Source organism: Sciurus carolinensis, chromosome 9, assembly GCF_902686445.1.
Source record: "Sciurus carolinensis chromosome 9, mSciCar1.2, whole genome shotgun sequence".
Classification (NCBI taxonomy): Eukaryota; Metazoa; Chordata; class Mammalia; order Rodentia; family Sciuridae; genus Sciurus; species Sciurus carolinensis.
Genome location: NC_062221.1, coordinates 6232655 through 6254410, shown reverse-complemented (window position 1 = coordinate 6254410; position 21756 = coordinate 6232655). Strand labels below are relative to the sequence as shown.

Below are 21756 nucleotides of genomic sequence, written 5' to 3'. Positions count from 1 at the left end.
ATTAAAGAGTTTGTCTCTCAAAACCAAAGAACCGGGGTGAGAGGAGGGACCAGTGCCCGCCCTCCCAGCTCTGGGTCCTGAGCGAGTGAGTCGGCATCATTGGAGAGGGAGGACCCTGGAAAGGCGTCCTCAAGGAGGCCAGCACCCCAGCTTCTGGAGGTCCCATGCAGAGCCTGGTGGCCTGCAGAGCCCCACTGCTGAGGCGCGTTGGCTCTCCACTGCTCACCACCCACTCGTGCCTCTCTTGTGTCAGTGGGGACTTGAAAGAGGTGAGTGGTGAAGAAAGAAAATGTTTAAACAAAAAAACAGCAGATACTCAGAAAATAAGATATTTTTATTCAGGCAACCAAACACATTGGTTTTTATTACTCTTTTGCAAATTGATTGAAGACAGAGGAGAGAAAAAGTGTGAATTATAGGGCCAAATCCACATTTCCTAAAATGAAAAATTCTCCAATTTTCAGAGTTTTAGGATGCTACGTAGATTAGTGGTTTACAACCCTTGTGCAGTGAGATTTATCTGAGATTCGGAAGTTCCTGTGCCTGGACCTCACCTGCTTCAGTGCACTTAAATGGGATGGGGAAAGGGGTCACAGTTTTATGGCCTCCCAGGTGATTCCAAGTGCAGCCAGGGCTGAGAACCACCCACAGGAGGTGGGGCAGGGAAGGAGCCCCAGGCTCCGTCTTGGGAAGAAGGCGGTGATCAGTGGGGATACCGCCAAAGGCAGGAAAGACAGGGGGCTCCAGGGTCAGCTCAGCCCCAGAAAGGGAAACGGACTCTGGAGTCGGATCTTGATGCCTCATTGGCTGTGCCACACGCTGGCTGTACCACTACGTTTGCCAAGGTGTCTCCTCCGGAATCATTAACCTGGGCTGGATGCCCATCCTTCGAGGTTGCAGGACTGGGTGGGAAGCAGAGGCCAAATCCCTGCATGCTGTGCATGGAGGCTGATTACTGTAACCAGGCCCCACGTTTCCATCTTGGACCGTCTTCTGACTGTGTTCTGCCACCCGATCAAGACAACAGAGGAGCTCTGCCTGATGGGAGCCACAGTACCGTGGAAAACTCAAGATGACGGCACCCGTCAGTCACTATTGGGACCAGTGCAATGGAGTCCAGCAGTCAGCTGCCCACCGCCTGCGGGCCCAATCCAGCCTTGCTCCTTCATTGTCTTGTTGTCTGTAGCTGTTTTCCTGTGACAGACCACAGCCCATTTAGCTGAAAACATTCGCTCTCCGTTCCGTTACAGAAAGTTTCCCACCCGACTCGGGTGCCCAATCCTCAGTATTGCCCTACGGTCCACCCTTTAGGCCCTTCAGGGGATCCACAAAGTCAAAGCTCTTGTCACAGTAACGCTGTTTCTGCTCTGCTGTGTTGACCTTTGCACTGACAGCAAAGCAATGGTGGGTGAGGCCGGGGTGCCTCAGCACAGGCAGGAATATCGCTGCTCTACTATTTCATTTTTGGAAAATGTTATTTTTCATGAAAATATGTCATGTGTTTAACATACCAAGTTTCTTGTCTGATAATTCCTTCAATTTTTCAACTGTAATTTCAAGTGTGGCAAGTGTCCATGGATATAACCCAGATAACTCTTTTGTAGCCTTTGAGAAGTTTCAAGAAGGTAAATGGGTCCTGAAACCAAAAGGCTTAAAAACTGCTGACCTATTTGTGTTTCCAGAGGTTTACGATGCTTGTGTAAGTAAACCTCACACAATGAAATGAAAAGGACTGCAGAACTGGGCGATGAAGGAGACAGCGCGCAGGAGTGCACGGATTTGTGCCTGGTGGACTTGGGTTTGTGAGAAGGGCAGGTGGCAGTCTAGCCAGGGTGCAGCTTCGGCGACAGACAGAGACCTGCAAGCGAACCTTCTATCTGAGCCTGCTTCCCGCAGGTAAAATGGCAGTGATCTTGGTGCCTCGTAGGGGACTCAGGAGCAGGCACCTTAAAGGCCTGGAGAAGGAGCTCGGCCCTCGGAGGAACTGCTCTCTGTGGGTCTTACTATTTAACAGCAAGGAATGACGTCAGCAAGGAGAGGGTCTGCCCACTGCGAAGGCATGAGGTGCGGCTCACCCTGCCCACCGGGGACAACTGAAGGCAGAAGATGCAGCCTCTGGCCCCAGACACCACAGCCTTGGGGTGAGAAAGGAATCAGAGTCTCGCAAGCCCCTTCCTGACCTGAGGTCACACTTTCCAATCCAAGACCACATCCGTTGCCCCTGTGAGTGACGTGGCTGTGCTCCAAGCTTTCAGAAGAGACAACGTGAGGTTGGCTCGCCTACATCTGCTTGTTCCAGAGCAGTTATAATTTCTCCGGTTCCTGCAGTGTGATTAATTTCCCCTTCAGCCCAGTTGGGCTGCCAGAGGATCATTCAGAATTATGTTTACTTCAGCAAATATGCAGCCACCCTCACCTTGAGGAGGACCCACTGATTTTATAGTGAGAAGGACTCTCACTGAAATTGAAGGGACATTTTTCCAAAGGATCATGGAATGGCTGTTAAAAATACTAAAGAAGAATCTGATTCCAAAGCTGAAGAGGTTACCCAAAATGTGAAATTACGTTTTCAGGAGGACAAATAGCAAATAAAATGTCACTCCTCCTGTGTCCCAGTCTCGGCATCCTCCTACCTCTTGGTATGAGCAGGATGGTATTTATTGAGATTGTTTTGCAAACTTACAGAAAATGTTGGGCTTCGATCCTCAAACCTTGCCGGGCTCGATGTCGCCGCTCTAGGTGTGCCTGATGACACTGGTTAACACTAACTCCCCACGTGTCCCCTCCAGTTTGGTTTTTCTTTGAGGCACATTTCTCCACCCGCACACTATGCATTTCACCTCCGTGTTTGGCTCTTTGTCTGTCTACTTCATTCTGACAGTGGACTTCTTGTCCTTATTCTTCAGTGCTGTTTCCTTAACTTCTAGAATGGGCCCGACCCATGATTGAGACCCCCATATCCCACTTCTACATTTAGATGGGAAATAGAAAACGTCCCCAGGATGCATTGCACAGTGTGACTTCACATGGTATGCAAAAAGTGTCTTGCAAAAATCTATCAGTCCCAGGAGCAGTGAAAGGTCACCCTGCAGCCTGACCACTGTGTGAGCTCACACGGTTCCTAACAGTTCCTAATAGACCAGGCGCTCATTCCAATGGCCTTTATTTTTCAGTTATCTAGCACTGTTGTCCTCTAGTAAACAGATTTCTGTTAGCTAACTGCCCAGCACCAATACAGAGTATTGTGCCCTAAATAATTTTAAAAAGATTGATTGGCAGATGTATCCCACTTCCTCAAGAGCGATGCACCCGTGCGATTGCACATGAAGTCTTTGAAAATCAACTAAATCACTGCATCAATGTGTCCCCCAGTAAATATTTCTTGGAAAGCACAGAATTCCTTTGCAACTGCTTACTTCTTTGTAAAGTCACATTTTGGCACACAAGTCTTGCTTAAATCAGTGACCTGAGGCAGACACACCCTGGGGTAGACTCTCTGGGCCCACTTCTGTGCCAGGCTGAGGACTGCGGAGCGAGAAGCAGCCTCTTTAGGAGGCTGGACGGGCACAGCAGCCCCGAGTTACAGGTGAAAGGAGGACAAGGACTGCTTGCTCCCCTTCTCACCAGTGTCCAGCAGAGGCCCGTCACAGGCACACAGCACCTGGCTATGGATACAGCACGAGGAGACCCATGATGGAAAGCGGTCAGTCCCTAAACAAGGTTGTGCAGGGAGAACTCAGACACCAGGCGACACTAGGGACAGCTTCAGGGATGGGGCAGGACAGGCCGTGTGCCCTGAAGGAAATTAAAACTTTGAATGCAAGATCGAAGGGTGAAAAGAAATTCCAAATGGAAGAGTGGTTTAGACCTGTGCACCCATCCGTTAGAAGGATTTTGAGTCTCAACCTCAAAAATATATTTATTCATAGTTATATAAGTTCTGATTCACTAACATGAATTTTCAAAATAGATTTTAAAAGAGAAATTAAAAATAAAATAAGCCATTCTTTTATTTACTTACTAATGTCATATCATTATCTCTGTTAAGCCCAAGTCTACATTTCAAATAATCTTTTTGATAATTTTGAATTATTTTGGCTAATCCCTCGTCATGTGGGATCAGATTGCATTGACTGATGAGCTTAAGCAGGTGGAGATGTGACTCCCGATCGGTGTTTTTGTTTGCCTTGCTTTCACGAATGTCTGCATTATCAAAATTGCCTTCATTTCTTGGAAGGCACTTATTTCGTGACTCGTGGGAGTTACTCATCCGATCAAGCATCTAAGAACTCTAGGAAGCTGAAAGAGGCTTATATAAACCGATGCATGAGAACACGGTGTGGGAAGAAGCAGACCTTGCCCCCCAGTGGTGTGCGGCCAACCCCTGACACGTGGGCAGATGAGAGGGCCGGGGTCAAGGCTGACCTTGAGACAGTGCCTCCACCATGCAGGTGGATGACCAGTCAGAGCTCGGAAGGGTAGGTGGGGGGTGGGGGTCAGACCATCAATAGGGTTGAGAGGTTTTGCCCTGGTGAGGGAGGCTAATAAGAATACGGGCATGTTTTTTGAGAAAAGAACAACTGGGGGAAAGTTTTATTTTTTAAAAAAAGAATTTTTCCTGGAAATCAGGGGGAAAAAAAGGTAAAATCTCTAAGAAACTGATTCAGAGGAACTGTGAATGGAATTTATTTAGCTTTCTATAGAATTGTCAGCTGCTGCCCATGAGATTCTGATTTTCTTTTTAAAATGGTAAGCTTCCCTCCTCGTTGCTCTGGCAGGAGAGAGCCAGGAGCTGCCTGCCGTACCTGGCGAGCCAGCTGACCAGCACGGAGCACTCCTTCCACCACGTCCTCCTGCTGGAGATCAGGAGCATCGCTGAGGCCTTCTCCAGCATCCTGGGCCCTCGGAGCAGAGACATCTTCCGCATGAGCAACAGCTTCGCCACCATTGCCAGCCTCCTTTCCCAACAGCTAGAAAACGCCACGGTGGAGAGTGGCAGGTGAGTGGGCTCCTGAGCGCCTGTCTCAGGGGCTGCCGGGAACATCTGAGGGGGAGCTCAGAGGAAGCCACTTTCTTTTGGAGTTCTGTGACTTCCAAGGAAACCAAACCCACAACTCAGCAGTCTCTTCTGAGTAGATTAGGGCACTGACAAGGTTTTTTCTATCCTTGGAAACCAAATATAACAACCAAAAAATTTTAAGAGGCTTTTGAAATACAGGAAAGGAATAAGAATGTACTACAAGTAATACTATCATGTAGCTCTCACGTGTTTATTCAACAAGTGTTCCATAATAACCCACTTTGTACAGAAAAGAGACATACATAAAGAAAGGGAACTTGTTGCGTGTACCCACCGTGCTCACTCTCTGGTAAAGGAGATGAAGATTTAAATAACTATAGGCTGCAACTAGAGAGCAGTGCGAGGTGGTGCTAACTGAGATGGGTTCAAAAAATGTGGGAGCACTGGATGGCAATGTCAACTTCCTCATGGAAGGAAGAGGGTGGAAGCTGAGCTCGGGGAAGGTCTCCAGAGAGGTAAAATTTTGAACTGAGTCTTGAAAGAATCAGATTGTACTAGGATGCCTTTGGGGCAGCATGTGGGAAAGCATGGAACTTTCTGGAAACAGGAATCATTTTTGTACCACCAAGGTATATGCTACAAAAAGAGCAGTATTTGGAGATGCTGATGAAGAGGTAGGCAGGGGCCAGAGGATGGGGGGCTGGACCTTCCTTCCCAAGGAACTTGCATTTTATCATGTAGGCAAATAAGCAGTTATTGTGAGATTTCGTGCCTGGCAAGATGTGATCAGAATTCATTTCAGGAAGCTCACTTTGGCCTCATGCAGAGAAAATCTCAGGAAGAAGGAGACAGGAATCAGATCAAATGAGGGGACAGGAATCAGATCAAATGAGGGAAGGACAGGAAAGTGACCAGGGGTGCTGCCCAAAACAAAATTATTGATGATGGTGGTGAGTGCACAGCTAGTGATATGGCTGGGCTGGAGACAGGATGCCTCGTGTTTAAGACTGAGAGTTAATATGATGCCCAGAACCAACCCTTTCAAGAAGATTGCCTTTGAAAAAAATAAGGAAGACCTTGTACAGAGGAGGAAGGAGTTTTATACTGTTATGCTGAACTTTGAAGAAATATTTGAAAATAACAAATATGCTATTTCATTTGAGCTCATGACCACCTTACAAGGTAAGAAGGGCAGATCTCATAATTCCTGTTTTATAGAGGAAGAAACAAGACTCAGGGTTGGGTAATCATCTTCTCAATGTTACACAATGACTAACTGATGGAGGAGGGACTCAAATGTCCAATTTCACACTTCAGATGCTGTGCAACGAAAGGTAATTCATTTCTGGAGGAGAGGAAAGGTCCCTCTGGGACTAGCTTCCAATCTGTGAGGTTCTGGAATAATGAATAAAGCATTTCTAGCATGAAATAAGAATTTCAAAACCAGAAGAAGCATTTTGACAAAATAGTGCACATTTACTTGCATTTTATGGCCACAAGGAACAGAGTCTGGAGGTCCCAAGTGACACAAGATGTCATTTCTGCCCTCCAGGGGCTCACAAAAGGCACAGGATTTGGGTAGAAGTGCATACAGCAGGGTGTGGAGCCAGAGAGATGTGTTTACTGACCAGCAGATGGGAAATAAGAGTATGTTTCACAAAAAATAAAATAAAATAAAAAGGTGAAATTTAAGTTCATTTCCTATTTATTGAGTATCTTCCAGGTGCCAGGCATTTTTTTAGGCGCTAGGTTAAGTTGTGTAGGATGAATGAGAATTCCCTAGAAAGGGGAAGAAAAGGCACTACAAGTAGAGAACATAGCCCACGCAAAAATACAAGGACTTCAAGGAAACTGAGTAGAAGTGGGAGGAAGGCAACTTGGACTCTGGTGCTCCTCCCTGGTTCTCCAGCAGTCAAAGTCACCAGTTCTCAAGAAACACAGAGTTCTGGGGTCTCCCACTTCCCTCATCATCCAAAAGCATCAGTGGAGATGGATTCAAGATGGTGGGTTGCATTTGAGTAGTTTGGCTCAAAATTCAAGCAGTAGGAGTACTGCTTCTCAGGAAGGTGATGAAAAAGAGAATTCACTGAAATTCAATATTGGACAGTCAGAGTCTCTCAGACACTCAGAAATTTGAGTTCATTGAACAAAGAACAATAAAGAATACATTGGAGCCAAGCCAGATGAGACAGTAGTAGCAGTTCCAGTTCATTGCAGAGGAGAGGGAGAATACAGAGAAACACAACAGACAAATTTGGCATGGAAAAACCTGTAGAACAGAAAAACCAGCTTGAACATAATTGATCCAGAGGTTGCACAGCAAACTAGTGTTTGAAAAGGCTCTGTGTTTCTCAACTGGCATTAGAGCCCAAATGAGAACTATCTTAAGGAAACCATGCTGCAGCTTGCTGTTGTTGGAGCCTGGGACATCGTAGCAAATATTGCAGTACTGTCATGGCAAGAACCTAGGGTGTACCCAGCAGAATGTGAGCAAAACAGACACTGCTCTTGTACCTAGCGGAATTCTAGTCATAGATACAGAAAGGACTGTGACTTGCTTTCTCCTTGGGTCTGGTGGCTCAAGTGACCAACTGAAGAGGGTCAAGAAACTGAATAGGAAGCCATGATTGCACTCAGGGACTGAGCCTGAGAAGGTCGTACTTATGGGCAGTGGAGTATGGGAGACCTATGGAGGGTTGGCTCCCTGGTCCTATGATAAGAATTTTCAAGAGTCATCTGAGATTCAGACTATCAGCAGAGATCAGCATCTGCCCAGCCCTCGGGGGTGTTGATCTAATCTCTCCAGAGCATATATCTTCCAACAAAGTCCCTAAGAACTGATTAAATGTAAATCCCAGCTGCTGGAACTCCACATGTAGAATTCTGCAGCAGCCCCACCTGGGATTGCATTCATCTGGTCTGTACAGACAAAATTCCTATCTACAGTACTTCCCATTCCATCCTACCTTATACTGGTGAGAGGGAAACTGAGAGCTATTTCAGGCAGTTTCAATCTTAGGTCATTCCAGTTGGCAGTTAGGTGAACAAAACAAAAAGAAAGGGTATAATACCCCCCTGCCTTCACTCTCTCTAAGGGGTGCATAACCCAAGAAGAAACAAAAAAGGCCATAACCATCCAGCCTCCTTGACAGCTGTGACCACCTCAGTGGAGGCAATTCTTTAAGAATTGTTTTTCCTTTTTTATTTTTTGTTCTTGCTGTACTGAATCAAAGAGGGAATAAAACCCTTCCAAGATAAGCAGAAACTTAAGAATTCATGACTACTAACTACTTTCTCCAATTAAAAAATGTAGGCTAGAAGAATGGACTAAAAAAACAACATCCAAGTGTATGTTGTTTGCAAGAGACTCACCTTATAGGCAAAGACAGTCACAGGCTGAAAATGAAAGGATGGAAATTTATATACCATGCAAACAGAGCCTGAAAAAAAGCAGGAGTAGCTACTCTCACATCTGACAAAGCAGATTTCAAATAAAAAATAATCATAAGAGGGGAGATCCAAGATGGCGGACTAGAGGAAGCTCTGTGTTCCTTGTCACTCTGTAACTCCGTTTTCAAGCAGAGGATATCTACTTCTTGATGAGGCAGTTTTTGCTGCTTATCGATCCCCTGCTGTTTACCCCATTTGTCTACTGTGATCGTCGGCAGTCTGCCAGCATATTGACACCTTTTTTGAGTGCAGACTGCTCACTGTCAGGTGCCTATCATCCACCATTTACCTGCCTCTGGCAGGTCCATTGCCTGCCTTTCACCTATCCATCACCCACCGTCCAAGGTTCACCTCCCGATCATCCAACAACAGTCGGCAAACTGATCGCTGACCGCCAATGGAGCACCAGCTGCCTGCTGTTACCTGGAAGTTCACTGTAACAGTACCTGTAGGTTTGGTTACACGTGGCTGCCACCATTTTGAGACAACAGCTAGGCCCCGTAGGACCCCTGGCCAGACTGACTGAGCCCGTCTCCAGGATCCCTCAGCCCGACCGATCACTCCCTGCCTCCAGGGCCCTCACATCGACTGACTGCTCCCTGCCACCAGGACCCACAGACCAACTGACTGCGCCCTATCACCGGGACCCCAGACCAACTGATTCCTCCCAGCCTCCAGGATCCCACAACCACACCAAACACACCAGACCTCCAGGACCCCTGCCTGACCAACCACACCCCGACTCCAGGACCTCCAGCCAACCACATCCACACCCCAAGCTGCAGCTCCCCATTTGCCAGCAAATTTGGAAGCCAGAGCGGCCATCTTGGATAATCCTGGAAACTGCAGCTCCTATCTTTAGGTGGGGCAAATCCCATCCTGAGACGCCTGCAGGAGACTTGAAGCTCATTGTCAGGTACCTCTCATGCATCAGGCTACTGAGGACTGGAAGGTTTGAATACTGTGTGACTGTTATAGTGCAGATATTCTTTTTTCTCCTTATTGAACAATTTTAAGTTTTTATTTCTTTAGTTTTTTTTTGCTCTCTTTTCCTTTTGTTTACCTGTTCCCTCAGAGTCTCTTTCTCCCTTTTTGCATGCTAACATCCAATTTCTTTTGATTACACTCTCACCCATTCTATTATCTAGAACTTCTGTATATTCTTTTCTTATCCCATTAACAGCTACATCTTAAATCCCTCTGCATCCTCTTTGTCCTCCATTAGAAACTGCAGACCTTATTGCAAATCTGTTTGTTATACTGAAGATAATAATTTAAATCATTCTGTTTATTATGACAATATTGTTAATGTCCTCATAGGGACTATTTGGTCTAGGATTGCATACTGTCTGGATTGGGCACTGCTAATATTGATCTCCCCTTAAAGAAAAGGTTTTGGAAACCCATAGGGCCACTATAAGCCTATAGGGGGGAATCTGCAATACCCCAGATCTACACTGCTAGAGGGGAAGATATATGAACAACATGAAAAAACAAATGATCCAAACAAATCTAGATTCTATATTAATAGAATCCAATGACACTATGGTAGAAGAAATGTCAGAAAAGGGCTTCAGATTATACATGATTAAGATGATTCGCGAAGCAAAGGATGAGATAAGAGAGCAAATGCAGGCAATGAATGATAATACCAATAAGCAGTTGAAAGAGCAACTGCAGGAAGCAAAAGATCATTTCAACAAAGAGATAGAGACTCTAAAAAAAAAAACAAACAAAAAACAAACAAACAAAAAACCCAAATGGAAATCCTTGAAATGAGGGAAACAATAAACCAAATAAAAATCTCAATGGAAACCATCACCAAGAGACTAGACCACTTAGAAGACAGAACCTCAGACAATGAAGACAAAATATTTAATCTTGAAAATAAAGTTGCCCAAACAGAGAAGATGGTAAGAAATCATGAACAGAATCTCCAAGAACTATGGGACAACATGAAAAGACCAAATTTAAGAATTATTGGGATTACGGAAGGCACAGAGATACAAACCAAAGGAATGAACAACCTATTCAATGAAATAATATCAGAAAATTTCCCAAACCTGAAGAATGAAATGGAAAATCAAATACAAGAGGCTTACAGAACACCAAATGCACAAAATCACAACAGATTCACACCAAGGCACATTATAATGAAAATACCTAACATTCAAAATAAAGATAGGATTTTGAAGGCCACAAGAGAAAAACATCAGATTACATAAAGGGGGAAACAAATATGGATAGCAGCCGACTTCTCAACCCAGACTTTAAAAGCTAGAAGGGCCTGGAACAACATATTTCAAGCTCTGAAAGAACATGGTTGCCAACCAAGAATCCTATACCCATCAAAACTAACCTTGAGATTTGAAGATGAAATAAAATCCTTCCATGATAAACAAAAGTTAAAAGAATTTACAAATAGAAAGCCTTCACTACAGAATGTTCTCAAGAAAATATTCCAGGAGGAGGAAATGAAAAACAACAATGTAGGTCAGCAAAGGGAGGAACTACCTTAGAGAAAAACCACTCAAAGGAGAAACCAAGCCAAATGAAAAACCAAAAGTAAGCCCAAATGACAGGGAATACAAATCATATCTCAATAATAACCCTGAATGTTAATGGCCTAAACTCATTGATCAAGAGACATAGACTGGCAGAATGGATTAAAAAGAAAGACCCAACAATATACTGCCTGCAAGAGACTTATCTCTTAGAAAAAGACATCCACAAACTAAAGGTAAAAGGATGGGAAAAAACCTACCATGCACATGACTCAGTAAAAAAGTGGGGGTTTCCATCCTTATATCAGATAAAGTGGACATCAAGCCAAAGTTAGTCAGAAGGGATAAAGAAGGACATTTCATACTGCTTAAGGGAACCATAAATCAGGAAGACATAACAATAGTAAATATTTATGCCCCAGACAACAGTGCATCAAACAAATCCTTCTCAATTTCAGGAATCAAATAGACCACAACACAATAATTCTGGGTGACTTTAATGCACCGCTGTAACCACTGGATAGATCTTCCAAACAAAAACCAAACAAAGAAACCACAGAACTCAATAACACAATCAATAACCTAGACTTAATAGACATACATAGAATATTCCATCCATCAACAAGCAAATTCACTTTCTTCACAGCAGCACATGGAACCTTCTCAAAAATAGACCATATGTTATGCCACAAAGCAGCCCTTAGGAAATGCAAAAAAATAGAGATACTGCCTTGTGTTCTAACAGATCATAATGGAATGAGAGTAGAAATTAATGACAAAATAAAAAATAGAAATTACTCTAACATCTGGAGACTAAATAATATGCTACTGAATGAAACATGGATAACAGAAAACATCAGGGAGGAGATAAAAAAGTTCTTAGAGGTCATTGAGAATGACAATACAACATACCAAATCTCTGGGACACTATGAAAGTGGTACTAAGAGGAAAATTCATTGCATGGAGCGCATTCCAGAAAAGTCAACAACTAAATGACCTAACATTACAGCTCAAAGCCCTAGAAAAAGAAGAACAGAATAACAACAAAAGTAGTAGAAGACAGGAAATCATTAAAATCAGAACTGAAATCAATGAAATTGAAACAATAGAAACAATTCAAAAAATTCACAAAACAAAAAGTTGGTTCTTTGAGAAAGTAAACAAAATAGACAAACCCTTATCCACACTAACAAAGAGAAGGAGAGAGAAAACTCAAATTACTAAAATTCATGATGAAAAAGGAAATATCACGACAGATACCACTGAGATACATAACATAATGAGAAGCTACTTTGAAAATCTGTATTCCAACAAAATAGAAACTACTGAAGACATTGACAAGTTTCTAGAGACATATGCTCCTCCCAAACTGAACCAGGAGGACATACACAATTTAAACAGATCAATATCAAGCAATGAAATAGAAGAAGCCATTAAAAATCTACCATCCAAGAAAAGCCCAGGACCAAATGGATTCTCAGCTGAGTTCTACAAGACCTTCAAAGAAGAACTCATTCCAATACTTCTCAAACTATTCCAGGAAATAGAAAAGGAGGGTACCCTACCAAACTCATTCTATGAAGCTAATATCACCCTCATACCCAAACCAGGAAAAGACACATCAAGGAAAGAAAATTTTAGACCAATATCATTGATGAATATAGATGCAAAGATCCTTAACAAAATATTGGCAAACTGTATCCAAAAACATATTAAGAAAATCGTGCAGCACAATCAAGTGGGGTTCATCCCTGGAATGCAAGGATGGTTTAACATCCGTAAATCAATAAACATAATCCATCGTGTCAATAGACTTAAGGAAAAGAATCATATGGTTATTTCAATTGATGCAGAAAAAGTGTTCGACAAAATACAACACCCCTTCATGCTCAAAACACTAGAAAAAATAGGGTTAGTAGGAACATACCTGAACATTGTAAAGGCTATTTATGCTAAGCCCATGGCCAACATCATTCTTAATGGAGAAAACTGAAATCATTCCCTTTAAAAATGGGAACAAGACAGGGATGTCCTCTTTAACCACTTCTATTCAACATTGTTCTTGAAATACTAGCCAGAGCAATTAGACAGACTAAAGAAATTAAAGGGATGCAAATAGGAAAACAGGAATTTAATCTGTCCCTATTTGCTGATGACATGATTCTATATTTAGAGGATCCAAAAAACTCCTCCAGAAAACTTCTAGATCTCATCAAGAATTCAGCAAAATAGCAGGCTATAAAATCAGCACACATAAATCTGAAGCAGTTTTATACACAAGTGATGAAACATCTGAAAGGGAAATGAGGAAAACAACTCCATTTGCAATAGTCTCAAAAAAATAAATAAATAAAATACTTGGGAATCAATCTAACCAAAGAGGTAAAAGATCTCTACAATGAAAACTACAAAATATTGAAGAAAGAAATTGAGGAAGACCTTAGAAGATGGAAAGATCTCCCATGTTCTTGGATAGGCAGAATTAATATTGTCAAAATGGCCATACTACCAAAAGTGCTATACAGATTCAATGCAATTCCAATTAAAATCCCAATGATGTACCTTACAGAAATAGAGCAAGCAATCATGAAATTCATCTGGAAGAATAAGAAACCCAGAATAGCTAAAGCAATCCTTAGCAGGAAGAGTGAAACAGGGGGTATCGCCATACCAGAACTTCAACTATACTACAAAGCAGTCGTATAAAAAACGGCATGGTATTGGCACAAAAATAGACAGGTAGATCAATGGTACAAAATAGAGGACACTAAAAACAAAAACAAAAAAAAAATAGAGGACACTAGACACAAACCCAAATAAATACAATTTTCTCATACTAGACAAAGGTGCCAAAAATATGCAATGGAGAAAAGATAGTCTCTTTAACAAATGGTGCTGGGAAAACTGGAAATCCATATGCAACAGAATAAAACTAAACCCCTATCTCTCACCCTGCACAAAAATCAACTCAAAATGGATCAAGGACCTCAGAATCAGACCAGAGACTCTTCATCTTATAGAAGAAAAAGTAGGTCCAAATCTTCAACATGTCGGCTTAGGATCAGACTTCCTTAACAGGACTTCCATAGCACAAGAAATAAAAGCAAGAATCAATAACTGGGATAGAGTCAAACTAAAAAGCTTTCTCTCAGCGAAGGAAACTACCAGCAATGCGAAGAGAGAACCTACAGAGTGGGAGAATATCTTTGACACTCATATTTCAGATAGAGCACTAATTTCCAGAATATATAAAGAACTCAAAAATCTTTACACCAAGAATACAAATAATCCAATCAACAAATGGGCTAAGGAAATGAACAGACACTTCACAGAAGAAGATCTACAAGCAATCAACAGACATATGAAAAAATGTTCAACATCTCTAGTAATGAGAGAAATGCAAATCAAAACTACACTAAGATTCCATCTCACCCCAATTAGAATGGCGATTATCAAGAATACAAGCACAATAGGTGTTGGCAAGGATGTGGGGGAAAAGATACACTCATACATTGCTGGTGGGGTTGCAAATTAGTGCAGCCACTCTGGAAAGCATTGTGGAGATTCCTCAGAAAGCTTGGAATGGAACCACCATTTGAGCCAGCTATCCCACTCCTCAGCCTATACCCAAAGGACTTAAAATCAGCATACTACAGAGATACAGCCACATCAATGTTCATAGCTGCTCAATTCACAATAGCCAGATTGTGGAACCAACCTAGATGCCCTTTAATGGATGAATGGATAAAGAAACTGTGATATATATATATATATATATATATATATATATATATATATATATAATGGAATATTACTCAGCCATGAAGAATACTAAAATTATGGCATTTGCAGGCAAATGGATGAAATTGAAGAATATCATGTTAAGTGAGATAAACCAATCTCAAAAAACCAAAGGACGAATGATCTTGCTGATAAGTGAATGATGACACATAATGGGGGGGTAGGAGGGGGGCAAGAATGGAGGAAGGAGGGACTGTATAGAGGGAAAAGAGAGGTGGGAGGGGTGGGGGGGAAGGAAAATATAACAGAATGAATCAAACACCATTACCCTATGTCAATGTATGATTACACAAGTGGTATGCCTTTACTCCATGTACAAACAGAAACAACATGTATCCCATTTGTTTACAATAAAAATAAATTTAAAAAAATAATAATCATAAGAGACAAAGAAGATCACTTTATACTGGTAAAGGGAGCAATCCAACAAGAAAATATAACAATAGTAAATATTCATGCCCCAAATGTTGTTGCACCTAATTACATAAAATATACACTACTTGAATTAAAGGTTCAGATAGACCTCAGTACATAATGCTGGATGATCTAATTATACCTCTCTCATCAACAGACAGATCATTCAGACATAAACTCAGTGAAGATTCTTAAAAACTAAAAAATTATAAAGCAAATGGACTTAATAGACATCTATGAAATATTTCATTTAATGACAGATGAATTCATTTTCTTCTCACCTGTTCATGAAAACTTCTCCAAAATAGAATGTATTTTAGGTCTGAAAGAAATTTTTAGCAAATACAAAAAGGATATAATAAACATATAATTATGTGCATCTTATCTGATCATAATAGAACAAAATTAGAAATCATAAACAAATGGAGAGTGAATGATACACTTTTGAATGATGAATGGTTGATAGGAGAAATCAGGTAAGAAATTAAAAATTAATAGAATAAAATGAGAAGAGTGATACAATATGCCAGCACCTCTGGGACAATAGGAAGTCAGTTCTAAGAGGAAAGTTCAATAACTGTAAGTGGCTACATAATAAAATCAGAAATATCCCAAATAAATAACTTAATGAAATATCTCAATACCCTTGAAAAACAAAAACAAACCAATTACAAAACCAGTAAAAGGAAAAATTAGATACAAAAAAGGACAAATCACCAGAGAAAGACATCACAGAAATCCAGAGGCTCATTAGGGACTATTTTGAAAACTTATACTCCAATAAATTAGAAAACCTAGAAGAAATGGATATATTTCTAGACACATGTGACCTGCTAATGTTGATTAAAGAGGACATAGAAAACCTAAACAGATCCATAACTAGCAATGAGATGGAGACAGTAAGAGAAAGTATGTCCAACAAAGGAAAGCCCAAATCTAGATGGATTCTCAGCTGAGCTCACCAGACATTTAAAGGAGAATTTATGCCAATACTTCTCAAATTATTCCATGAAGTAGGAAGGGATGAAACACTCCTGAATACATTCTATGAAGCCAGTATCACCTTGATACCAAGGACACATCAAAGGAAGAAACAACATACCAATATCCCTGATGAACTCAGATGCAAAAATCCTTAATAAAATAACAGTAAATCATATTCAATCACATATTAAGAAGAGTGTAAGTCATGACAAAGTTGATTTTATCCCAGGTTTAAGGATTGTTTAACATATGCAAATCAATAAAGACAAATCACCACATAAATAGAATTAAGGACAAAAATCACAAATCATCTCTATAAATGCAGATAAAACCTTCAACAAAACTCAGTACCCATTCACAACCAAAAAAAAAAAAAAAAAAAAAACTTAATAAACTAGGGATGCAAGGAACCTAACTCAACATCATAAAGGCTATATACAACAAACCCAAAGACAACATCAAAACAAATGGGAAAAAACTGCAAGCATTTCCTTTAAAGTAAGGAACAAGACAAGGATGTCCTCTCTCACCACTTCTATTCAATATAGTACTAGATTTCTATCCATATCAGTTAAGCAAGAGAAGGAAATATAATAAAAATGGGAAAGAAAGGAGTCAAATTATCACTGTTCTCAGATGACATGGTCCTATATTTAGAAGATCCAAAAAGATCCACCAGAAGACTGCTAAAGCTAATAAGCAAATTCAACAAAGTAAGGTTATGAAATCAACATACAATAATCAATAGCTTCCCTATACACTAATAAAGAATCTTCAGAGGAAAAAAGTCAGGAAAAAAATCTCATGCACAATATCCTCATAAAATGTAATATAAAATAAAATACTTAGAAATATATCTAACCATGGAGGTAAAAGACCGCTGCAATGAAAACTAAGAACTCTGAAGAAAGAAATTAGAAAAAAACAAAAGAAGATGGAAAGGTCTCCCATGTTCATGGACAGGCAGAATTAATAGTTAAAATGGCCATACTACTAAAATCAATATACACAATCAATACAATCTTCATCAAAATTACTGATGACATTCTTCACAAAACTAGAGAAAAACAGTCCTAAAATTCACTTGGAAGAATAAAAGACCCAGAATAACCAAAATAATTCTAGGCCAAAAAACCATTGCTGTCGGCCTCACAATATCTGACTCCAAATTATACTACAAAGCTATAGTAACTAAAACTGCATGGTGCTGTCATAAAAACAGACACATAGACCAATGGTACAGAATAGAAGACACAGAGACAAACCCACACAGAGACAGTCATCTGATCTTTGACAAAGTTTCCAAGCACACTTTGGAGAAAATATAGTCTCTTTAACAAATGGTGCTGGGAAAACTGGTTATCCATATGTAGAAGAATGAGACTAGACCCTTATCTCTCACCCTGCACAAAAATCAAGTCCAACACTGGGTCAACATTCCAGCATACAGGCACAGGGAATAACCTTCTCAATAGGACCTACAAAGCTTAGGAAAAAATGCCAAGAGGTAACAAATCATGTGACTTCAAGTTAAAAATCTGCACAGTAAAGGAAACAATTAGGAATGTGAAGAGAGAATCTACAAAACGGGAGAAAATCTTCATGAGCTGCTCTTCTGACACAGAATGAATATCCAGAATATAAAAAGAACTCAAAAAAACTTACCACCAGAAAACCAAATAGCACAATTAATAAGTGGACAAATGAACTAAATGGACACTTCTCAAGAAGAAATACAAGCGGATGACGTGGCACATGCCTGTAATCCTAGCAGCTTGGGAGGCTGAGGCAGGAGGATCGCAAGTTCAAAGCCAAAGCAAAACAGCAAAAAGCAAGGTGCTAAGCAACTCAGTGAGACCCTGTCTCTAAATAAAATACAAAATAGGGCTGGGGGTGTGGCTCAGTGGTTGAGCATCCCTGAGTTCAATCCCGGTACTCCCCAGGCCCCCCAAAATGATGGGGGGAGTGTCTCATGAAAATCAAAGGACGATCTGTAGAGTAGAGGAAAGGAACCGGGGGAAGGAGGAGGGGAGGACCAGGGAAATATGGGTAAACAATATTGGCCAAGTTACATTGTTATTTCAAATGCATGTATGACTGTGTAACAAGGAATCCCACCATTATGTATAATTATAATAAATATAACAAGAAACATGGAAAAAATACAAAGGTGACATATGTGACCCAGACTAAGGAAAAATAATGTGTTTCCATGTGACTGAAGCAAGTTCCTCGGGGTCATCAGGGTTGGGTGGGAGAACGAGCTGACAGGGAGGCCGGAGCAGATCATCACAGCTTATGTGCTGTGTTAGAAGCCGGGCGCGCGCTCTCCAGGCCGCGTGGAGGCTTGGAAGGATTCTAGTCCAGAGTGCTGACAGCCCCTGGCACGGTCCTCAGACAGCACACGTTCAATAGCCGCTTCTTCACCCAAGACCCAGGGGCTGAGGAGAGCTCACCCGGGGGGCACAGGGTGGATCTGGCTGCAGCGGCAGGCTGGCGAGGCAGATGCGAGGGTGCTGTGGCTGCAGCCTCCGCAGGCCACGGGGGTCACCGGGGCAGAGGCGGTGCTGGGGAGCTCAGAAGTCAGGCAGGTCACCGGAGTGAGAGAGCACCGCACTGTGAGGACTGATCACCACGGAAGGTGGCGGAGGGCAGGGGAGGAGAGAGGAGGAAACCCCAGAGGTCGCTGCGTGAGTGACGCAGACAGAAGACGATCAGAGGTCCCAGCGTGAGTGATGCAGGCAGAAGACGATCAGAGGTCCCAGCGTGAGTGATGCAGGCAGAAGACGATCAGAGGTCCCAGCGTGAGTGACGCAGACCAAAGACAATGGGGCAGCCCGTCTGGGAGGCCTACGGGCCTGCCGAACACAGCATGTCATCTGACCGACACGGGCCACAGCGTCAGTAGTCGCCATTTGCCAGGAGAAGACGAGCTGCCCTGTCCCTCTCTCTCAACAGCAGAGTTTGGATGCAGCATGTATGAATTTGTCACCACCTGGTTCCACGCGTAGATGCCCATGTGCCAGGGTGTCTCCATTTCCTGCTGTCCATCCTCGGGTTAGATAGTCCTTGGTGGGGGCTGCCCTCTGTATCGTAGCCTCCTAGATGCTGGTAGCAGCAGTCCCCTCTCAGTGGTGACATTGCCAAGTGTCCTATAGGAGAAAAGCCGTCCCTAGTTGAGATCTACTGCTGTGTAGACCCACACCATTGAAAAATGGCTTTTCCACAGACCCAGACATAGCTGGTAACGACCCAAGCATGGCAGCGTCCGAGAGTGTGTGACGACCACAGAGCCCCTGCGCGGTGGCTGAACGTGGCTCCGCGTCTGGGCAGCGGGTGCGGGCATCGTGTCCTGTGCCCAGCCCGTGGCTCCTGCCTCCTCCCCGCCGCGGCGGCACACGTCAGAAGGGAAGGCTTGGGCTCGAGTTCCGGCCACTGGCCATCTGTCCTCTGTCGCCCTCACAAACGCAAGGCTCTGGATGGGCCACCCTCTCTTAGGTCGTGTGTGTGGACATGTGTTGGAGGACGATGTGGCACCAGGCCAGCATCAGGGAACCTCGTCCTTCAGAAGTTTCCCCAATTCACTCAGCAACAAGCAATTTTCTCATGGAAAGAAGAATTTAGGAGCCAAGTAGATAAAAAGAGAGTGTTTCCCTATCAACATTCGAATCTGCACGTACGAGATGGCGTTTAAGTTCTCCTTCCTTTGCTATTTTTTGGAGGGGGAAAATAAAGAAAGAGCAACACTAAATGAGAAGAGATGAAAAGGCACACCACCATGGTCACCTCAGCCTCTGCACTCAGAGGACTTCCCCTGCAACCTCGCCCTCGATCTCCTTGGGATGGATTGTAATTATTCTGTGGGAACCTGGAAACACCGTGGGGACCGCCGGCCTTTTGTGTCAACTGCTCATCCTCTCTGGGATGGTTGCTAAGGCTTCTGTCCCAACATCTCTTCCCTGAAAGGCCTTCATTGTGACCACGTAACGCCCGTCATTTTAATCTGTGCCCCCAAAGCAGAAAGGTCTAAGCTTTTGTCTCGAGCGTGCAGCACAATCCAAGCCTTACAATGAAAGGGAAAATGAATAAGGAAGAGAGCCAGAAAGAAAATTAAAGATGATACCATTCGAAACAGAGACCATCTGATTTACAAATCTGCCACACAGCTCAGCGGGCCAGACTGTGGACTCCAGGCCAAAACTACAAGACCCTCAAAAGAAAAACAGTCAGCATCCCAGGGAGACTGAAAGTGAAGCAAGGGGGCTTCCTTGTGCCACAGGATTCTGAATAAATGAACAAACGGGGCAAGTTTTATAAGCTGCAGCAGGTGAGAGCACGTGCCCTTCCCTGTTCCTGTTATAAGAGAGTGTGCATATCTAAATAAAAACCAACAGAGGCTAGAGGACAGGGTAGTCAAGGAAAGCATTTAGATTTTGAAATTAATTCAGGAGAAATAAAAGGGGTACAACAGCAATAAGGAGAGGGTGCTGGAACGGGAGGAGATTGGCTCCTTTAGAAGCCAGGCGAGCCCTATCTAGACTTCTGGGCAGCCCTTAGCTATCCTTAACCACTGGACTGTTTGGCTACCAGGACCCCTGGGAGCTGGGGAAGAAGAAAGTCAGCTCCTGGCAATGGCGTGACTGGTGGTCACTCAGTCAAGTGACCATTCACTAGAAGACACCTTTGCCAAATGCATGTGGGCCAGGGATGCTGCTCTGATTAGGTGCCCTCAGAAGGGCCACCGGTGTCTCAGGAGGAGGCCAAGTCCAGGCCCCAAGGGGATGCACACTTTGAGTGATTGAAATTGTGGAAAGAAAGCAGAGTTAGGGAGGTAAATCCAGAAAAGATAAGGAGAGGGGAGGATGATAAGGAAAGAAGAATTTAGGAGCTAAGTAAATATAAGGAAAAAGTTTCACTATCAAAATTCAAGTCTGCAATCAAGATGAAAGGAGAAAGATCCCTGAAGATAGCACCCAAGCCCAGTCCTGGTCAGGGAGTGACAATTCCCTCAGATCTAGTTTTTCAGGCCCTAGACAAAGCCAACAAAGACAGAGAGGAGAAAAGAATCTCCTTATAAGAAAACGAGGACACAAACCTTACTCTGGGTTAGGTTGGTGGTAGACCTTATGCTGGGTTAGGTTGGTGGCAGACCTTGTGCAGGGTTAGGTAAGTAGTAGATCTTCCGCTGTTTTAGTAGTAAGGAAGGTAGTGGTGGTAGGATTTGGGGTTTGTTCTTTGTTTCTAAGAACCATGACTGAAAATAAAAAAGAATGCAAGAAAAATTTAGAGTCAAAACCAATATGGCAGACATAAAACTGATTTTAGTACAATGGTACCAGTTGACAGAGGGAAGGCAGGAGGAAAAACAGGATGTGGGGGAGAAAGAAAGGAAATGGAACAAGGAGACTATGTGCACATGAGACTGACCTCAGGAACTGTCCTCCTGGAGGGCTCCACAGTTTTGGTCCATCCCAAGTTGCATGCAATGAACATCAAAAATGGGTCACATGGAGAGCAGGGATTTGATTCGATGTGTGACCCTACTATGTAGCTGTAAAAACCCTCTTTAAAATAAGTCTGTG

At 42.7% G+C, this 21756-nt stretch overlaps 1 protein-coding gene across 8 annotated transcripts in view; it reads left to right on the top strand.

Annotated features, from left to right (window-relative positions):
• Positions 1–21756, top strand: part of Veph1 (ventricular zone expressed PH domain containing 1) — a 222698-nt gene that overhangs the window by 99331 nt on the left and 101611 nt on the right. For all 8 annotated transcript variants that reach the window (XR_007110145.1, XM_047563393.1, XM_047563390.1 and 5 more), the window contains one exon: positions 4779–4999. Coding sequence is in view for 7 of the 8 variants with exons in the window: in XM_047563393.1 (XP_047419349.1) it covers positions 4779–4999 (221 nt within the window). In the remaining variant the exon portion in view is untranslated. The remainder of the gene's footprint in view (positions 1–4778; positions 5000–21756) is intronic.